This window comes from Podarcis bocagei (assembly GCF_964188305.1).
Source record: "Podarcis bocagei genome assembly, chromosome: W".
Lineage (NCBI taxonomy): Eukaryota > Metazoa > Chordata > Lepidosauria > Squamata > Lacertidae > Podarcis > Podarcis bocagei.
In genome coordinates, this window is record NC_138131.1 from 78,446,643 (window position 1) to 78,464,201 (window position 17,559).

At 44.1% G+C, this 17,559-nt stretch overlaps 1 protein-coding gene and 1 long non-coding RNA gene across 4 annotated transcripts in view; one reads left to right on the top strand and one right to left on the bottom strand.

Annotated features, from left to right (window-relative positions):
- LOC308578357 overlaps window positions 1–17,559 on the bottom strand; it is a 204,628-nt gene that overhangs the window by 38,756 nt on the left and 148,313 nt on the right. The gene's annotated exons all lie outside the window — the stretch shown is intronic.
- The window catches only part of LOC308578309 (receptor-type tyrosine-protein phosphatase epsilon-like), a 57,061-nt gene continuing 39,751 nt past the window's right edge, over window positions 250–17,559 (top strand). The window contains exon 1 of one of the 3 annotated variants that reach the window (XM_081178574.1): window positions 250–530. In XM_081178574.1, the coding sequence (XP_081034700.1) occupies window positions 374–530 (157 nt within the window). In that variant the 5' untranslated portion in view covers window positions 250–373. The remainder of the gene's footprint in view (window positions 531–17,559) is intronic. The other 2 variants (XM_081178573.1, XM_081178572.1) reach the window with 2 other exon arrangements.

Here is a 17,559-nt window from a genome sequence, read left to right on the forward strand (position 1 = left end):
CCCCTGGTGAGATACTGAAGGCCAAATGTTGAGGAAGAGGCAGAAACCCCCAGTTTGCATATCCCAGAAGAAAAGAGGAAGGGCGAGTGGGGCATGTGTCCTCTCTTGCAGTTTCTGTGTAATGCCTGGAGCTCCCTTTTTTTTTTTTTTTTTTTTTTGGAGTAGCAAGTTTTTATTCTTGGTGTTTTTCAAATCCCTTAATTTTCCAAACTTGGAAGATTTGTGGTATAGAATAAGACTTTGGGCACTAGGGTGGTAGTTTCACAAATACTTATAAGACTTTGGACACAACAGATAAATCATATTCCCTTACAAAAGTCATTCTTTCAAAAAAATAAAATTCAAACCTCCTTCGTGATAGTATGAACATGACATGAGTATGTTAGTATGGGTTTTATATTTTTCTCTGTGTTTGCTTAACAGGTCCATGATGGAATACTCCTGTTCAGTCTTGCTAATTTCCATTAGTTTTCTGCACGGCGAAGCGTTGCGTGGCAATGGGACTGCATCACTTAATGATACAACAACAAGTAAGAAACACTGAATTTTGGGGGTTAGTCTGCGTCAGTACCTTGTTCATATAAATCTTCATTCCTTTGGTTTCAGATGGTGTTTCATGCTTCCTTCTTTAACATTTATAGCACCATGTCACATATCTTATGAAATCAATGTGGGATCAGGCTTGCTTTCTTCTCAACTCATACACGCTGAACATTATCTGTAATATGTATGAGTAATTGACAATTTCCCATTGACAAATATTTTGTTATGATGCTCTACTTTGGAAGCTTCTCTGAGGCTTTTCTACAAAGCGTGTTCTCACTAAAAGAGAGCACGTGTTGCGGATGGGGCCGAACAAAACTCCACTTGGTTGCCAGGCAGTATTAGATTCAAGGGGCCTGGAGCAGATTGGAGGATGGTGTTACTGGGGTAAATTTGATGTTGCCAATTTAGGGGTGGGATCAGTGGTTATTTAAGCAAGGTCCACAGCTTTCTCTTTCTCTTTCGCTGTGGACATCGGATCACATGGAGCACTTGGACTGTCTGGAGGACAGTGATGCAAACTTCTCATTGTCTGGTTACATTTCTTTAATTCCCCCTTCTTTTAATCCTCTTTAGTCCCTTAAATAATTTAATTCCCCTTTTTCCTGTTCAATTTCCCACCCCACCCCTTACCCTGCCCTGTGGGAAGATTCTCCCTGTATCTGTGGCTTGCCTTTCTTTCGCAAAAAGGTTTCCCCCATTTCTCTTGTTGAAATTGTGGGGCTAGTCAGGGCTGTTCTCAGCTTAGCTGGAATCACTTTCGTTCATAGCACCCCGAAGGTTGGCTTTATTTGAGTGTGTGCAGCGCTGTTGGCCAAATTTTAATCTAGCCTTGGGCGGGAGCACTATTTTGAGTTCCTTTAATATTGCTATGAGACTAAGATTCTCAAGAGCAGAGGCATGGAGGCCTATTCGGCCTGGGCATAACTTCCGAGCCTAAGTATGCTACAGGTAGCAGTTAATTGTTAAGTCTCTGACCTCTCTATAAGAATGTACCTGCTTCCAGGCTCAGTTGCTGCTAATGTATATCTGAGGCAGTCAGAGGGCGGCAGAGGCTCTCAGTGCCTCCAATGACTATGAGCACTCTGTATATGCTCTTGAACTATGCTGTTTCTGAACAAGTTTATTTTCTTTAAGTTTGTTTTGCCCTGATAGTGGCGACTGCCATTTTAGAGGCGAGCCATTGTGATTTAGTGGCTAAAGTGTAGGACTAGGACCTGGGAGACAGGGTTCATATCCCCCTCTTAGCCATTGTTATAACAAAACAAAACAAACTGCTCCTTTTGGGCTATTCTGTTGCTGGGTAGTTCGGCCCATTTGTGATAAAAGAACTTTGGGTTTCTTGAAGGGGTGCTTCCCTCTAAAAGGGCAAGCAGGGGTACCTGGACAAGCTGTGGGCTGCCTCAACTCTGCTATTTCACTGGAAACATTTATGCCTGGCCTGGCAGGTGATCCTAGGGCTTTGCCCTAGAATTCGATGGCCTGGAAGCGTTTCCGGCCTGAATAGTGTCCCCATGTGGTCCATGAAGCATTGGTTTCACCAGTTCCTTACATTGTTTAGTTTTTGCGGACTATGACTGGGCTTTTGCAAATGCCTCAAGAGCTTGCCTCTCCTGCAGGGGATGACTTGTGGACGCCCCAGGTGTCTTCTTCCAGAAGGAAGCATCTTCGAAGGCTGCAATCCAGGAGGAGGGCAAAGAGGAGCAGGGATCATGATTCAGACATCACCTTGGACCTCTACAGGGGTCAGGGTGAGGCTGTCCCGGGTCTTTAGGGATCATCCTGGATAGCTCAGCTGGTCAGCGCATAGTGCCGGTAATGCCTAGGTTGCAGGATTGGTCCCTATATGGGACAGCTGCATGCTCCCCCATTGCTCTACCTGGACACTTAGGTCCAGTGTCGAGGGCCTTTTGGTGGTTCCCTCACTGCGAGGGATGTAACAGGCGCCACGTTTGCAATATGCAAGCGGGAGAAAGCACCTTTGTGTGCCCGCACTGCAGTTTGCTCTGTGCGTTGCAGGGCACAGCGCTGCACGGGCTGCATTTGCATTGCATTGCGTGAGAGATTTGCATTTGCATTGCACAGAGGTTGTGCGCATTGCACAGAGGGTGTGAGTGCATTGCACAGAGGGTGTGTGTGCATTGCACAGAGTGTGTGTGCATTGCACGGAGGGTGTAGTGGCATTTGCACAGAGTGTGTGTGGTTTGGTTTTTGTTTTTGTTTTTTGTTTTGCATTGCACAGAGAGTGCATTGCACGGAGTGTGTAGTTGCATTGAACAGAGGGTGTGTGCAGTGCACGGAGTGTGTAGTTGCATTGCATGGAGGGTAGTTGCATTGCACGGAGTGCGTTTTTGCATTGTACGGAGTGTGTAGTTGCATTGAACGGAGTGTGTAGTTGCATTGCATGAAGTGTGTAGTTGCATTGCATGGAGTGTGTAGTTGCATTGCACAGAGTGGGTAGTTGCATTGCATGGAGGGTAGTTGCATTGCATGGAGTGCGTTTTTGCATTGCACAGAGTGCGTTTTTGCACTGAGTGTGTAGTTGCATTGAACGGAGTGTGTAGCTGCATCGCACGGAGTATAGTTGCATTGCATGGATTATGTGAGCACTGCACGGAGTGTGTTTTTGCATTGCACAGTGTGTGTCTGAAAAGGAAGCTGGCTCGGCGGCAGTTTTGTCGGGACTTTTTTTAGCGGTTCTGGCCAGCGTCGGCCCTGTAAATTTACGTATTATGATGGCAGCACAAGATGCCCCCTGCCCAAGCGGGGCTGGAAGCTGGCAAGCAATACCTCAATACTTGCCCATATTCCCATTTTATTTAGGGATCCAGTTGGATATCGTTGCTAAAACATACCACTTGCCTATGGAGAAGCTGTCTGCCTTGAAGGAAGTTATTTTGTAATACTTCCTCTGTAGCAAGTGATGCTTCATCAGATCCGATCTTGCTGGGTCACTTAATTAATCTTGCATGCAGAGTGGTTGCCCCAGGCCGCCCCTTCCCTTCCCACTAGGCCAGGCTGCCTGCGGCCTGAGGTCCCCTTACCTTTCTCATGCAATGGGATCTCATGCAACGGTTGCAATTCCTATATGTATGCAATAGTAGTTGGCCATGGCAGGATACTTGCACAGGGATTTTTCAGGTTCATGCTGATGCTGCTGGATCTTTGCCCTTTGGTTTTTTATTTCAGGGGCTGCTGGTGTGCAAAGCCATGGCCTCAAGCCCGGTATGGTGAGGCAATCATGTGACCTAACTTTTGAGTTTTCCCCATTGTAGTAGCAGTTCACATGTGGCCCGAGGAGTTCAGTGACCATCGGATCTGCTTTTGGTCTGATAACCAGGTAGTGGTGAGCGTCTTGGCTAAACAGTTCTCACGCTCCAGCAGAGTCTCCGCCCCTCCGCTCATGCTTTTGAGCTGCACCGCTTAAGGTTTAATATTGTGCTTTCTGCTCTCCTGATTACGGGATCCTCTAATGATGTCTCTGACACTCTATCCCATTTTCAGATGGAGCGCTTCAGATCCTGGGCTCCAGACTCAGCTATTGCCAGACTTTTCCAGACCACCTGTGGCATGTTGACAACAATTAGTAATTACAGAGAGCAGCAGCTTCCATTTCCCCTTCTGCTTTTAGCTCTTATGGGAAGGCCTGGATGGATTTCTTAGCCTTAAGCTGGCAGTCCTCGGCCATTCAGATGAACTGGCCCCCATCCTCTGAGCAGATCCTGCAGTATTTGGTCCACCTGCCGCAGATTGGGCGTCCTGTTATAACTATAAGAATTCAGTCCGCTGCAATGTCTGTTATACTGAAGCTTTATTTTTCAGAGACCCTTGCATAAAGTTTGTAATGTGCAGGGCCTTGGAAGGTTGGAATAGGCTCCAACCTCATAGGACAGTGGGCAGGAAGTCGGTCAATTTTACCTATGCAGGATCTGCAACAAGTTAAAACTTTTCTGCTGGTAAAAGATCAAGGCGAGACTCCTTTCAGTATTCCATTGCATTTTGGGCACTGAGGGTTGGGGAAATGGTTGTTGGAGCCAGCACAGGGCTGAGAGTCTGGAGGCTTATTGCTTCAGGACTTTTCCTTATCTGCTTTGGAGCTTGTCATTAGAGTTGGGAACTCTAAAACAGACTTAGTGGGCAGGAGTGCCACAATCAGGCTTCCCATTACACATGAGGAGGGCCCTTGCACGGTTATGGATACCAGAAAAAATTGGCTTTTCATTCCCCTGGGGGCTGGCCCACTCCTAGTGCATGAACATGGGTTCCCGTTAGCCAGGCATTAATGTGCTTACGCCGTGCACCAGTTATTACGGCCTGCGGCTTGCCTACCACTGAACACGCCTCATTCCTTCCGAATAGGGCTGCTGCAACGGCTGCACACTGGGGGCCTGTCTGTAGACAGGATTGTGAATACGGGTCATTGGAAGTCTGACGCTGACAAGGGTTATATCAGGAAGTGTCACAATGATGTCTGTGCTGATGCTTGTCTGTTATTTCCTTTTCTCATAGGAGCAGCGGTGCACATTTGGGCCACAGCATTGTACACTGGGCTGGCAAGCGCGCTGACAAGTCTGGACTGGGGCGCCATCTCAGTCTTCCTGCCCATGTGGACATATACTGGATGTCCAGATGGGGAATGCTTTGGGAGGAGGTCCTTCCTTTGGTGCGGTCGAGTGTGACCTGTGCAGGTCCTCCCGCAGGGCTGGTGGTACAGCTGGGCAAGAATGATTTGCTGTCTTCCTCCAGCATAAGTTTGCATTCCTGCATGCAAGAGGGCTTGGATTGAGTTGATGGCAGCTCTCCCTGGACTCAAAATAATTTAAGGCATTTGGTTCAAGGTGGTCTGGAGGGGGGGTTGGAGCACCTGTCCCCTCCAATGCGCAAAGATATTCCATTACAGGAAACCAAGGATTTGCCATGCTTTGTCAACCCCTTTCGAGGGGTAGGGCCACGCAAGAGTCCCTGGGAGCATTTGGGGTGAGCTTGAGTCTGATCCTGGTTCATTGCTCCCCCACGCTGTTTACTTGTACTGACGATATGGTGGGGCCCAGTCGTCAGTGCTGCCCTGCTGAGGTCAGGTGCAGCTAGTCGGGAACCAATGCCTAGACAAACTACCACCGAGCAGGCCAGAAAGCATGTTAATATGGCGGTGGAAAATAAAATAAATAAAGTAAATCAAATCAAATAAATAACATATAAAATAAAATAAAAAATAAAATAAAATAGGTCCTTGCTTTAGGTGGTTCTGTGATATTGCACCCTGCTATTTTCTTCAAGACTGTTCCCCTCTTTGGGGCAGATGGGGGGTGCATCTTTCCCCTATGGGGAACGACACCTGGCGGGATGCGATTGCCTTGGGATTCATTGCTCCCCCACAATGTTGCTGGTACTGACGATATGGTGGGGCCCAGTCGTCAGTGCTGCCCTGCTGAGGTCAGGTGCAGCTAGTCAGGAACCAGTGCCTAGACAAACTACCACCAAAGAGGCCGGGAAGCATGTTAATAAGGAAGTGTAAAATAAAATAAAATAATAATAAAATAAAATAAAAATAATAAAGTAAAGTAGGCTTTGCTTCAGGTGGTTCCATGATTTTGCACCCTGTGATTACCTTCAAGGCTGCTGCCAGCTTTAGGGTGAATATTTCCCCTATAGGGAACGACACCTGGTTGGCTATGGTTGCTTTGGGATTGAAGGAAGGGTTGCATTTGTGAGTGGTTTGGCGGTGAGCTAAGGCTCTGTGGCGGTTAGGCATTGGTTAAATTGGTTGGTGGAGGGGTATGGATTGGCTGTGCCTGCCCCTCCAATGCTGCTGCTGATGGGTATTCCGTTAAAGGAATTCTGGGGCTTACCATCCCTTCGTCCAAACCCTTGGAGCAGGGTGCGGGCCGTGTAAGTTCCCAAGGAACAAGCAGGGAATAGCTGAGGATCTGTGTCGCAGTCCCAGCTGTCCCTGGTCTTGTTCCTCCACACGCTGACTCACGGGAGTCAGCGCTGTCCCCAAGGCGGGGGGGACAGATAGTCATAACCAATGCCTAAGCAACCACTCTCAATTTGTATGAAAATAAAGTTGTGGCCAAAAGTATGCCAAAAACCTTAAACAAAAATTATGTGTGATGTGTGAGTTATTGGGGTAGGGGTTTTGGGGGACCTCAGCACGCAATTCTAGATAAGAAGCTACAAACCTCCAGTACTTGTCATTAAGGGCTGCCAGTAGTTCTTTGGTAACTCTAAAGAACAGGGATTGAGCTTCTTTTACTGCTGCCACAAAAGCCTTGATGGTTTCCAATTAACTTCATTAATACATAAAGCAGTAGCTTGAAACTGACTGCTCTTCCTCTTACTGAGTTCCCTTGCATTTAAATAATCTTACTCCAAATGCAAGTTTATTTCTTGGTTCAGGAACCTCTGCTTATCTAAATCAGCAGTCATGCATATTTTCATGTCTGCAACATGGGACCTCTTTTTGTTGTCTGTATCCATTTCTCTCTCTATTTTTTTTTTGCTTATTGCTTTTTCCCAGTGGTCTGGCTTGTATAAAGAAGCTACCCTCTAGACCTGTGGTTCCCAATGTGGGGCACACGCCCCAGAGGGTGCAATTCGATTTTTAAGGGGGACAATTCGAGAATGAGTTATTAACAGTGAATGGCCTTTCAGGCTTCCTCCACATGAATAGGAGCTGACTTTTTGAATAATAAGAATTATATGTCACGGGGCGTGGGGCATCAGGATTTTAGAGATGCTTAGTGGGAACCAGACAGTCTTGCAAGATGTGAATTGTGATCACTCCTCAAGTTTCAGTTTTAAGAATTCCCAAATTGTGTATTTACGGGCCTCAGCCAAGAAGAAAAACGGGACTCTGTGAGCATGACAAAGAAAACACTTCCTGCAGAGCTCAGTCTCATCTCGCGTCTCATGATAGGCCAGCAGATAAACAAAGGTGCATGTAGTGTGCCTTATGTGGGTCAGGGTGAAAAGTAACACAAAAAATAACTTGCAAAGTCAGCAAGCGTCACAACTCAGATGGCAGGTAAAACGGTATGCACTGAACCAAAAGTGAACTGTTCCAGAAACTCTGCAAATGCCATCTTGGTAGTCAAAATAACCCCACAATTAATTGATAGTTGTTGTAACAATAAGGTCGTGTATGTTTATATTAATTTGCTTTGATATAGGCTAATTGGCTTGCTTTGATGTTATCCTTACCTGTGGGCTTGGGATCTATTGGTAAGATTTGGGTATTTGCCATCAACTGGTCATGTGAGGTGATGCAATGGCCTGGCCAAAGTGACATAATGCTGCTTTGTATATAAAGAATGTGTGAATGGTTGCTTGGACGCAGACAAGCCATCTCCATGCTGCAGTGTCTGTCAGTCCTGCGTCTGTAAAGTCTGGGAGATCAGCAGGCTGATTGCTTAAGTCTACACCTTTCCTTCTTTTTTAAAAAATAATTTTTATTGATTTTTGCACAAATTTTCCAACATAACAACTCCAACACCATATAACAAATCTTTGGCTATCACGGCCTAAGACTTCCTTCGACCCCTTCTAATGGTTTTCTAAATTTCTTTTTATTTTTGCATTTTATTACTATGCTTATTGCTATAAGTCCAATCTTGCATCAGTTAATTTTAGTCCCTTTCCCATTAATTTATATAGTCCTCCTTACAAAACTTCTTGTAACCCTACAAGTGATGTTAGGTAATTACAATTGTCTTTCAGATACAACATAATTTTCTTACAATCCTTTAGGAAAGTCTGGTCCTGCTGGTTTTGAATTTTTCCTGTTAGTCTCGCCAGCTCAGCATAGTCCATTAATTTCATTTGCCACTCTTCTTTTGTTGACATTTGCTCTTGTTTCCATCGTTGGGCTAATAATATTCTTGCTGCAGTGGTCACATATAAAAACAATTTTTTATCATTCTTATGAATTTCTGTACCTACCATACCAAGTGAAAGAGCTTCTGGTGTTTTTTAGAAATGTATATTTCAACATTTTAAAAATTTCATTATAAATCATTTCCCAGAAGTCTTTTACTTTTTTACATTCCCACCACATATGGTAAAACGTGCCTTCTTTTTCTTTACATTTCCAATATTTGTTGTTTGTTTTGTACAACTTGGCTAGTTTTACTGGTGTTATATACCATCATTTTCATTATATTTTCTACACCTTTCTTTAATAAAGCACTAGAACTGATCACTCTAGTTTTTTGAAATCCTTCTGTTGTATCCCTGCACCCAACCGTTCCCACAAGTTCTCCTTTGGGCCGGCAGTTCAGAACAACATACCCCTAGTTTTGTTTTTAAACTTTGTTATCTGTTGCCAAAGTTGCCATCAGACCTTAATGTATAATGTTCAGTTTCCCAGAAGAATGCATCCATTTCCCTTTCTGATCAGTTTGGCTTGTTTATAGCTATGGAAGTGGATTGTAGTTTCAGGATGAGAAAGAATTATAACAAACAAACTGGAAAATCGCTGTCGTTTACTGATGAAGATGCTAAAGCATGATAATGCCACTGGTTGGGTGATTTGTTGAGTTTACCTTTGCTTGCATGGTCTATCCTCTTTCACCAAAGTGTAGAAGCTGCTTCCACATGGGGCATTCTCTTGATAGAGAAGAATAAATGTGATGATGTGGGCTAGGCCAGTAGCATAGACCTGAACCACCCAGTTGATACAGGTTACAGATGAGTTACCCTAGGTAAAATCTAAACAAGGTTGGCCACAGAGGCCCTGTGAAATAAAATTAATTAATGGCTAAAATTAACCTGAAGATTGCCACTTGTCCAGTTTTAATTTTAATTTGTTTGAATTAATTCTGGGATGTATCTTAATTTATTGATTGCTTGTTTTTATGCATTGTCTTACTTGTATGATGTTAGCCGCTCTGAACCCAGCTTTGACCAGGGAGGGTGGGATATAAATAAAAAATTATTATTATTATTAAAATTAAGCAGAGTTTGGACACTGATAGATTTTGCTAGATTGCATCCTTTCCTGGTTACCCCATACAGTGGTATCTCTGGATGTGAACGGGATCCATTCTGGAGCACCATTCGCATCCTGAAGCGAACGTAAGATGCAACAGCACGTTTGCACGTCTGCGCGGGTTGCGTTTTGCCGCTTCTGTGCATGCGCGTGACGTCATTTAGAGCGTCTGCACATGTGCGAGTGGCACTCCGTTACTTCCAGGTCACCGCGGAGCGCAACCCGAAAATATTTAAGCTGAAGCGTATTCATCCCGAGGTATGACTGTACACTTAAATAGCTCAGTCAGTAGAGGGTTGTGGGTTCAAGTTCTACATTGGGCAAAATATTCCTTCATTGCAGGGGGTTGGACTAAGTGGCCTTCGTGGTCCCTTCCAACTACAGTTCTATGATGATTCTAACTTTAATATTCTCTGAATAAGAAAAAAATAGAAGGTAGCAAAAGTATTTCAAATTTATTCGTGCAAACAAGTTTGTAGCTACTATCCTTACAAAGTGTTGAAAAAAATATCCCCTAGGAAGATTGGGGGGGAGGGGAGGAACATCCAGAAAGCACTGAAAGAACAGCTATGGGAAGGGGAACCTGTGGCCCCCCAGATATTGCTGAATAGCAGCTCCCACTATCCCTGTCCACAGACCATGCTGACTAGGACTGATGGAAGTAAGTCAGCAACACCACAGAATCCTCTCCTCTGGAAGAAGTGGCCTGCTAATAGAAAGTTGATGTGGAGTTCTCACCTCGTGATATATTGCTTTTCAACATACCAGCGCTGAGTGTGGCTGTGGGGCAAGGGAAGCAAATTGTGCTTGACCGGTGAGGGTCCCCCCCCCCCGAAAAAGCAAGGAGCAACTTGGCCTGCTTAGCCCCCAGTCATATTACATATTCTCTCTCTCCCCCCCTCCCGTTCCGTGTGTGTGTGTGTGTGTGTGTGTGTGTTCTCAGGCAGTTATCTTAGCAGGTAAAGCCTCTTGGGCTTGCTAATAGGAAGGTTGGCAGTTTGAATCCCTGCGACGGGGTGAGCTCCTGTTGCTCTGTCTCAGCTTCTGCCAGCCTAGCAGTTTGAAAGCATACCAGTGTGAGTAGATAAATAGGTACCGGTGCAGTGGGAAGGTAAATGGTGTTTCCGTGTGTTCTGGCTCTCATAACAAACCTCTGTGCGCCAATAGTGGTTCAGTCATGCTGGCCACATGACCCTAGAAAGCTGTCTGTGGACCAACCCTGGCTCCCTTGGCCTGAAAAGCAAGATGAGCACTGCAACCCAAAGTCACCTTTGACTGGACTTAACCATCCAGGGGTCCTTTACCTTTACCTACCTCTCTTCTCAGCAGCAATAATGTGGCACATTTCCTTCTCCTGTTTCTTCTCTCCTTAAGTTCCTTTACCTCCATGTCCCCTTTGGGATCCTTGCATGCTGAGTATTGTTGAATGCAATTCTTAATGAGTTACTTGAAGCATTTTTTTGCTCAGCAAGAATGCCGACTGTTCTAGGGACTTTGGACAAAAGCCACATAAATGCCCAGGGGAAGCAGGTATGTCACCTGTTCTACAGTAGCTTAAATAAACAGTGTAGCAGTTGTTCTAATAGAGAATGCTCATACACCATACATTTAAAGAACATAACTTCCCTCACAGAATCCAGGGAATTGTAGTTTGCTAAAGGTGCTGGGAACTGTAGCTCTGTGAATGGTGAACTACAGTTTCCCAAGATTCCTTGGGGGGAGTCACGTTGTCTAAATGTGCTTCAAATGCTTGTTGTGTATGCAGCCAAGGTGAGGCACGTGTAAGTTGTTTTTGGCGATACATCGGTTGTGTGTGGGATGGCGGGGTGTTAAACAAAAATACCTTACCTTATTTGCAAAAACGGCAAACAGCAGACAGTACTAAATGTTAGTATTAAGAGACACACAGGCCACAAACGTGTATAATGGTGTCATAGAGGAAAATAAAGATTGCTGGGGGTGGGGTGATACAATAGAGGTTTCTAAAAATAAGAGCATCAATATAGAACTTCCCCCTTTCCTCATAATGCCATAAATGGGTGGCTTTGCCTTCATGCCTTGTTTGTCAGCTTCCAGAGGCATATGACTCTCTGTTGTTGAAACAGGAACTAGAAAGAAGAGCTTAGCCTAATCCACCCAGGCAGTTATCAGCTTTGATGAATGCTACCTTATTGCCACAAAGCCTGCTCAGAAGTGGGGAAATGTATTTGCTTTAATGTACTAGATTTTGAACATATTCCTTCTTGCAAAATTTCACATCCTGGGTTAGAGAGTACCTGCTGGAATTTACCCCCTGGTTGGAGCAATAAGAATCAAGCACCTAAAACCATCCTGTGCAGAACCTGGAAAACAACAAAGTCATGCCTTGGAAACTGCCATGCTTTCTGCCAGTTCCCCCCACCCCACCCTCCTCATTTGACAACCCTCAGGATTTTTGCTGTAGGGCCTGAAAGCAGAAATCCTATGGCACAGCAATGCTAAGATGGCTATCAACACAATCCCAGTGACAGCTGCTTCAGGGTCTGTGGAAACATTTTGAAAGCTCATTCTTTCAAAACCAGAATTGTACATTCAGTAATGTCATAGCTTGTATTACTATGAAATTAAGCATTTAGCTGCCTGTCTAGCAGAGGTGGTGTATGCATGCACATTGAGTCTTGCCCAGGCCAGGTGGAGAAGAGCCCATGTGCTAACAGACCTTTCTCTTTTATATCAAGCAACAATATGTATGAAGCGTTATAGAACGTGGACTTTCTTTGTCCCCTTTTATTATTTATTATTGTTGTTGGCTAGGCATGCATAAAGGTCTGCAGTGATGGTTGAGACTGGTGTCATGGTTGCGGATGCAAAGCAATATTCCATAATCTAGGGGTTAGAGGGCAAGGATGCTTAGAAGAGACATTCCTTTTTTAATTTTTTTTATTTTTTTTTTAATTCCGGTCGGCGCCAGCGTTAATGGCGGTCCTCTTTCCGAGCTTCGGAGGAGGACTGCTCTGCGAGTTCGGGTCTGACCCGCTACGGCAAGCGGGGGACCCCTAAAATCACAGGCGCTGAAGCCTGTGAACAAGGAGACTCGGCGGGCACCAGAAGCGCCCCCCCTTACTGCAGAAAGAGCCTTTTTAAAGGCTCTGGAACGGCATCGGGAGAGCGCGGTGCTGAGAGTCGTTACCCAGCCTGCAGAGTGAAGCCGCGTCGCCATTGACGGAGAGCGCCGATTCCTTCCTGTAAATCTGGGACTGAAAAACCTGTGAGTAAGACTGAACGCTAATTTGGAACCTTTTAAAATTGAAAATTTGGCTGAAAACGGGGAAGGTAAAAATTAAGGAAGTCTGCCTTCCCCCGACTGCATGACAGCTAAAGCAACGGAAATTTAAAGCTGCATCCGTATGAAACATTCCTTGACTATTTAACCTGACATTGGACTTAGATCTCCCCTCTAGCAAGCAGGACAGAGGGAAGGAAAAAGGGACAATAAGAACTGCATTACTTATCTAAAAGGGAAAAATCTTCTGCTGCCTTAATACCCTGAAACAGACTGCCAAACAAGACAATAGAGCACTGAACTGTCTTTAAATTCTTGGGAAAGTTACATGGTTGAAGTTTCCTTTGCTACAAAGTTTTTAGACCTTGTTGCTACAGTATATTGGAGTATGCTGAAATAGTATCCACTGGAAAAAGTGCTGTAACATATATTTACAAGCCTCCTGATATACTTGTCTTTAACTTCTTTGTCTCCGTACTCGGACATTTTGCTTTGCTCCCCCTAGAGGGCTTAAGTAACGGTTGTAACAGTCTAGGACAGTGGAATTTTCCATCAGGGGACTGTTTTCGTGGGAACGTCCTTGGGACATGAGTGGCCCAGCAGAAGAGATAACCACCAGAGCCAAAGCTAAGCAGCAACAACACCAGCAACAGCAACAAAAGAAAAGAGGCTCAATTACAGGCGTAACTCCTACAGGAACATAAGGACAAGAAAAAGTGACAGCTGCTTCCATGGAGTCAGTGACACAAGCGTTACTCAAGATAAATCAATCTTTGGAGACCTTGACAAAGCAGAGTACAGAAAATACACAGAAATTAACAGAACTAACAGCAAGACTGGACTTGAACACAGAATCTATAAACAGGCTGATTCAAGAAAACTCTGCAACACGTAAGATTCCAGAGGAAGCTAGAACTATTGCTGGAGAGACACAAGAGAACTTAGAACCGATTGCTAAAAAGGTTCATGAACATGATGCAACTTTGGCTTTGTGGGAATTACAGAGAAAGGAAAGAAATCTGAAACTGAGATTGATTCCCGAGAGCGAAGGAGACAACCTCGTGGAGTATTTAACACAAGAGTTTGCTGATTTCTGGGAAGACTTGGAGGAGGAAGAATTTAAGATAATAACAGCATTTAGACTGGGCAGAAGACTGAACAGAAAGACCCCGAGGGATTGCCTGATTACCCTTAGATCTAAGGAAGAAAGAGATAAAATATTAAAATTACACTACCAAAAGGCCTTGCAAATTGAAAATTCATCTATACAGATTTTTAAAGACATCCCTAAATATATCTTGGAGTTGAGAACCTTCTATAAGGATCTGGTCTACCTGCTGAAGAAGAACATCATTCCTTTCAGGTGGGAGTTCCCACAAGGACTGTCCTTTGACTACAAGGGAAATAAGGTGAAAATAAAGACAACACAAGACAAAGAGAGGTTCCTGGAAAGAAACCAAGAGGACCTACAGAAGGGAACTGTGGACCCAATCGCAGAACAAAGGAGAGCACTAGATATTTTGAACTTATCGTTTGGACTTAATCCACCACCATCAGAGGAAGAGCAACAACTGGGAGCAGTTGGAGGAACAACGGAAAAGTAACAAGATGGCCCTGCAATTCCTTAGTTGGAATTGTAATGGGCTCAATATGCCTTTGAAGAGACGTCAAGTTTTTCATATTTTGAAAAGAGAACAATTGGATTTGATATGTCTACAAGAACAGTGGGGTCACTCAGAGGAGAAAATGGTGAAATGCAAACAGGGGACACAGAAAGGGCTGAACTCCTCAATGCCTTCTTTGCCTCAGTCTTCTCCGATAAAGAAAACAATGCCCGACCTGAAGAATTTGGAGCAAATGATTCAGCAAAGGAAACACAGCCCAGAATAACTAAGGAGATAGTACAAGAATACTTGGCTAGTTTAGATGTATTCAAGTCTCCAGGGCCAGATGAACTGCATCCAAGAGTATTAAAAGAACTGGCAGATGTGATCTCAGAACCACTGGCAGTCATCTTTGAGAATTCCTGGAGAACAGGCGAAGTCCCGGCAGACTGGAGGAGGGCAAATGTTGTCCCTATTTTCAAAAAGGGGAAAAGAGAGGACCCAAATAATTATCGCCCAGTCAGTCTGACATCAATACCAGGGAAGATTCTGGAGCAGATCATTAAGCAAACAGTCTGTGAGCACCTAGAAAGGAATGCTGTGATCACCAATAGTCAGCATGGATTTCTGAAAAATAAGTCATGTCAGACTAACCTGATCTCGTTTTTTGACAGAATTACAAGCCTGGTAGATGAAGGGAACGCAGTGGATGTAGCCTACCTTGATTTCAGCAAGGCATTTGACAAGGTGCCCCATGATATTCTTGTAAAGAAGCTGGTAAAATGCGGTCTTGACTATGCTACCACTCAGTGGATTTGTAACTGGCTGACTGACCGAACCCAAAGGGTTCTCATCAATGGTTCCTCTTCATCCTGGAGAAGAGTGACTAGTGGGGTGCCACAGGGTTCTGTCTTGGGCCCGGTCTTATTCAACATCTTTATCAACGACTTGGATGATGGACTCAAGGGCATCCTGATCAAATTTGCAGATGACACCAAACTGGGAGGGGTGGCTAACACCCCAGAGGACAGGATCACACTTCAAAACGACCTTGACAGATTAGAGAACTGGGCAAAAACAAACAAGATGAATTTTAACAGGGAGAAATGTAAAGTATTGCACTTGGGCAAAAAAAATGAGAGGCACAAATACAAGATGGGGGACACCTGGCTTGAGAGCAGTACATGTGAAAAGGATCTAGGAGTCTTGGTTGACCACAAACTTGACATGAGCCAACAGTGTGACGCGGCAGCTAAAAAAGCCAATGCAATTCTGGGCCTCATCAATAGGAGTATAGCATCTAGATCAAGGGAAGTAATAGTGCCACTGTATTGTGCTCTGGTCAGACCTCACCTGGAGTACTGTGTCCAGTTCTGGGCACCACAGTTCAAGAAGGACACTGACAAACTGGAACGTGTGCAGAGGAGGGCAACCAAAATGGTCAAAGGCCTGGAAACGATGCCTTATGAGGAACGGCTAAGGGAGCTGGGCATGTTTAGCCTGGAGAAGAGGAGGTTAAGGGGTGATATGATAGCCATGTTCAAATATATAAAAGGATGTCACATAGAGGAGGGAGAAAGGTTGTTTTCTGCTGCTCCAGAGAAGCGGACACGGAGCAATGGATCCAAACTACAAGAAAGAAGATTCCACCTAAACATTAGGAAGAACTTCCTGACAGTAAGAGCTGTTCGACAGTGGAATTTGCTGCCAAGGAGTGTGGTGGAGTCTCCTACTTTGGAGGTCTTTAAGCAGAGGCTTGACAACCATATGTCAGGAGTGCTCTGATGGTGTTTCCTGCTTGGCAGGGGGTTGGACTCGATGGCCCTTGTGGTCTCTTCCAACTCTATGATTCTATGATTCTATGATTCTATGATTCTATGATTCTAAGAAACCCATGTAACCAGAGCACACAGGAAACTACTCATAAATAAAAGATTAGGACAAGAATTCATTTCATCGGACAAAGTTAAGAAAAGAGGAGTTGTGATTTATGTAAAAGAGAAATGGGTTCCAAAAATGATGTTTAAAGATGAACAAGGAAGATATTTGGCAGTTGAAATACAAGTGCAAGGAGAAAAATTTCTAATAGTTGGAGTTTATGCACCAAATGAAGGCAAGGCGGAATTCTTCAAGAAGCTCCATGAAACTTTGATGGACTATTTGGATTATAATGTGATAATTATGGGAGACATGAATGGTGTGGTTTCTACAAATATGGACAAAGCACAAAGACTGACAATTTCAAAGGAAGGGAGACTTCCGAAGACCTTCTTTGAAATGACCGAGAACATGGACTTAATAGATATATGGAGAACGAGGAACCCTCTTGAGAGAGAAGGAACATTCTTTTCTCAAGCAATGATGACCTGGACCAGAATTGATCAAAACTGGATCACTAGTGGGATGGCTCCAAAGATTAAGAAGATAGAAATCTGTCCAAAAACTTGCTCCGACCATAACGCCGTAAAGATGGAAATGAAACTTACAACAACTGGTCAATTTAGATGGAGGATGAATGACACCCTGTTTAGAGACAAGGAGATCCACATGAAGGCCCAAAAAACTCTAAAGGACTATTTTGAAATAAATCTAAAGGCCGATGTGGAAAAAAGAGTGATCTGGGATGCAAGTAAAGCTGTGATGCGAGGTTTTTTGATTCAACAAAACTCAATAAAAAAGAGAAAGCAGAATGAGAAGAAGGAAAAGATCCTGGAAAAGATAAAAGAAGGAGAGAAAAAATTAAGATCAAAACCAAAGTCCCAGGAGATTTTGAGAGAGATTAAGCTATACCAGACACAATATATGGAATTGATGAATCAAGAGATTGAGTGGAAGTTAAAGCAAATGAAACAAAAGACATTCGAATCGGCAGACAAATGTGGCAAACTTCTGGCATGGCAATTGAAGAAAAGGCAGAAACTAAATACAGTTACAAGCCTAGAAGTGGATGGAAAGAACATATCTAAACCCAATGAGATTAGAAACTGTTTTCTGAGCTACTTTAAAAAACTTTATTCTCAAGGACCACAAAATGAAGAGGACATAGATAAATTCCTTAATAAACATGGATTACAAAAAATCTCTCATCAAAGCAAGGTGGATTTAAACCAGAGAATAACAGAACAAGAGATAGAGGGTGCCATTCAGGACATGCAATTGGG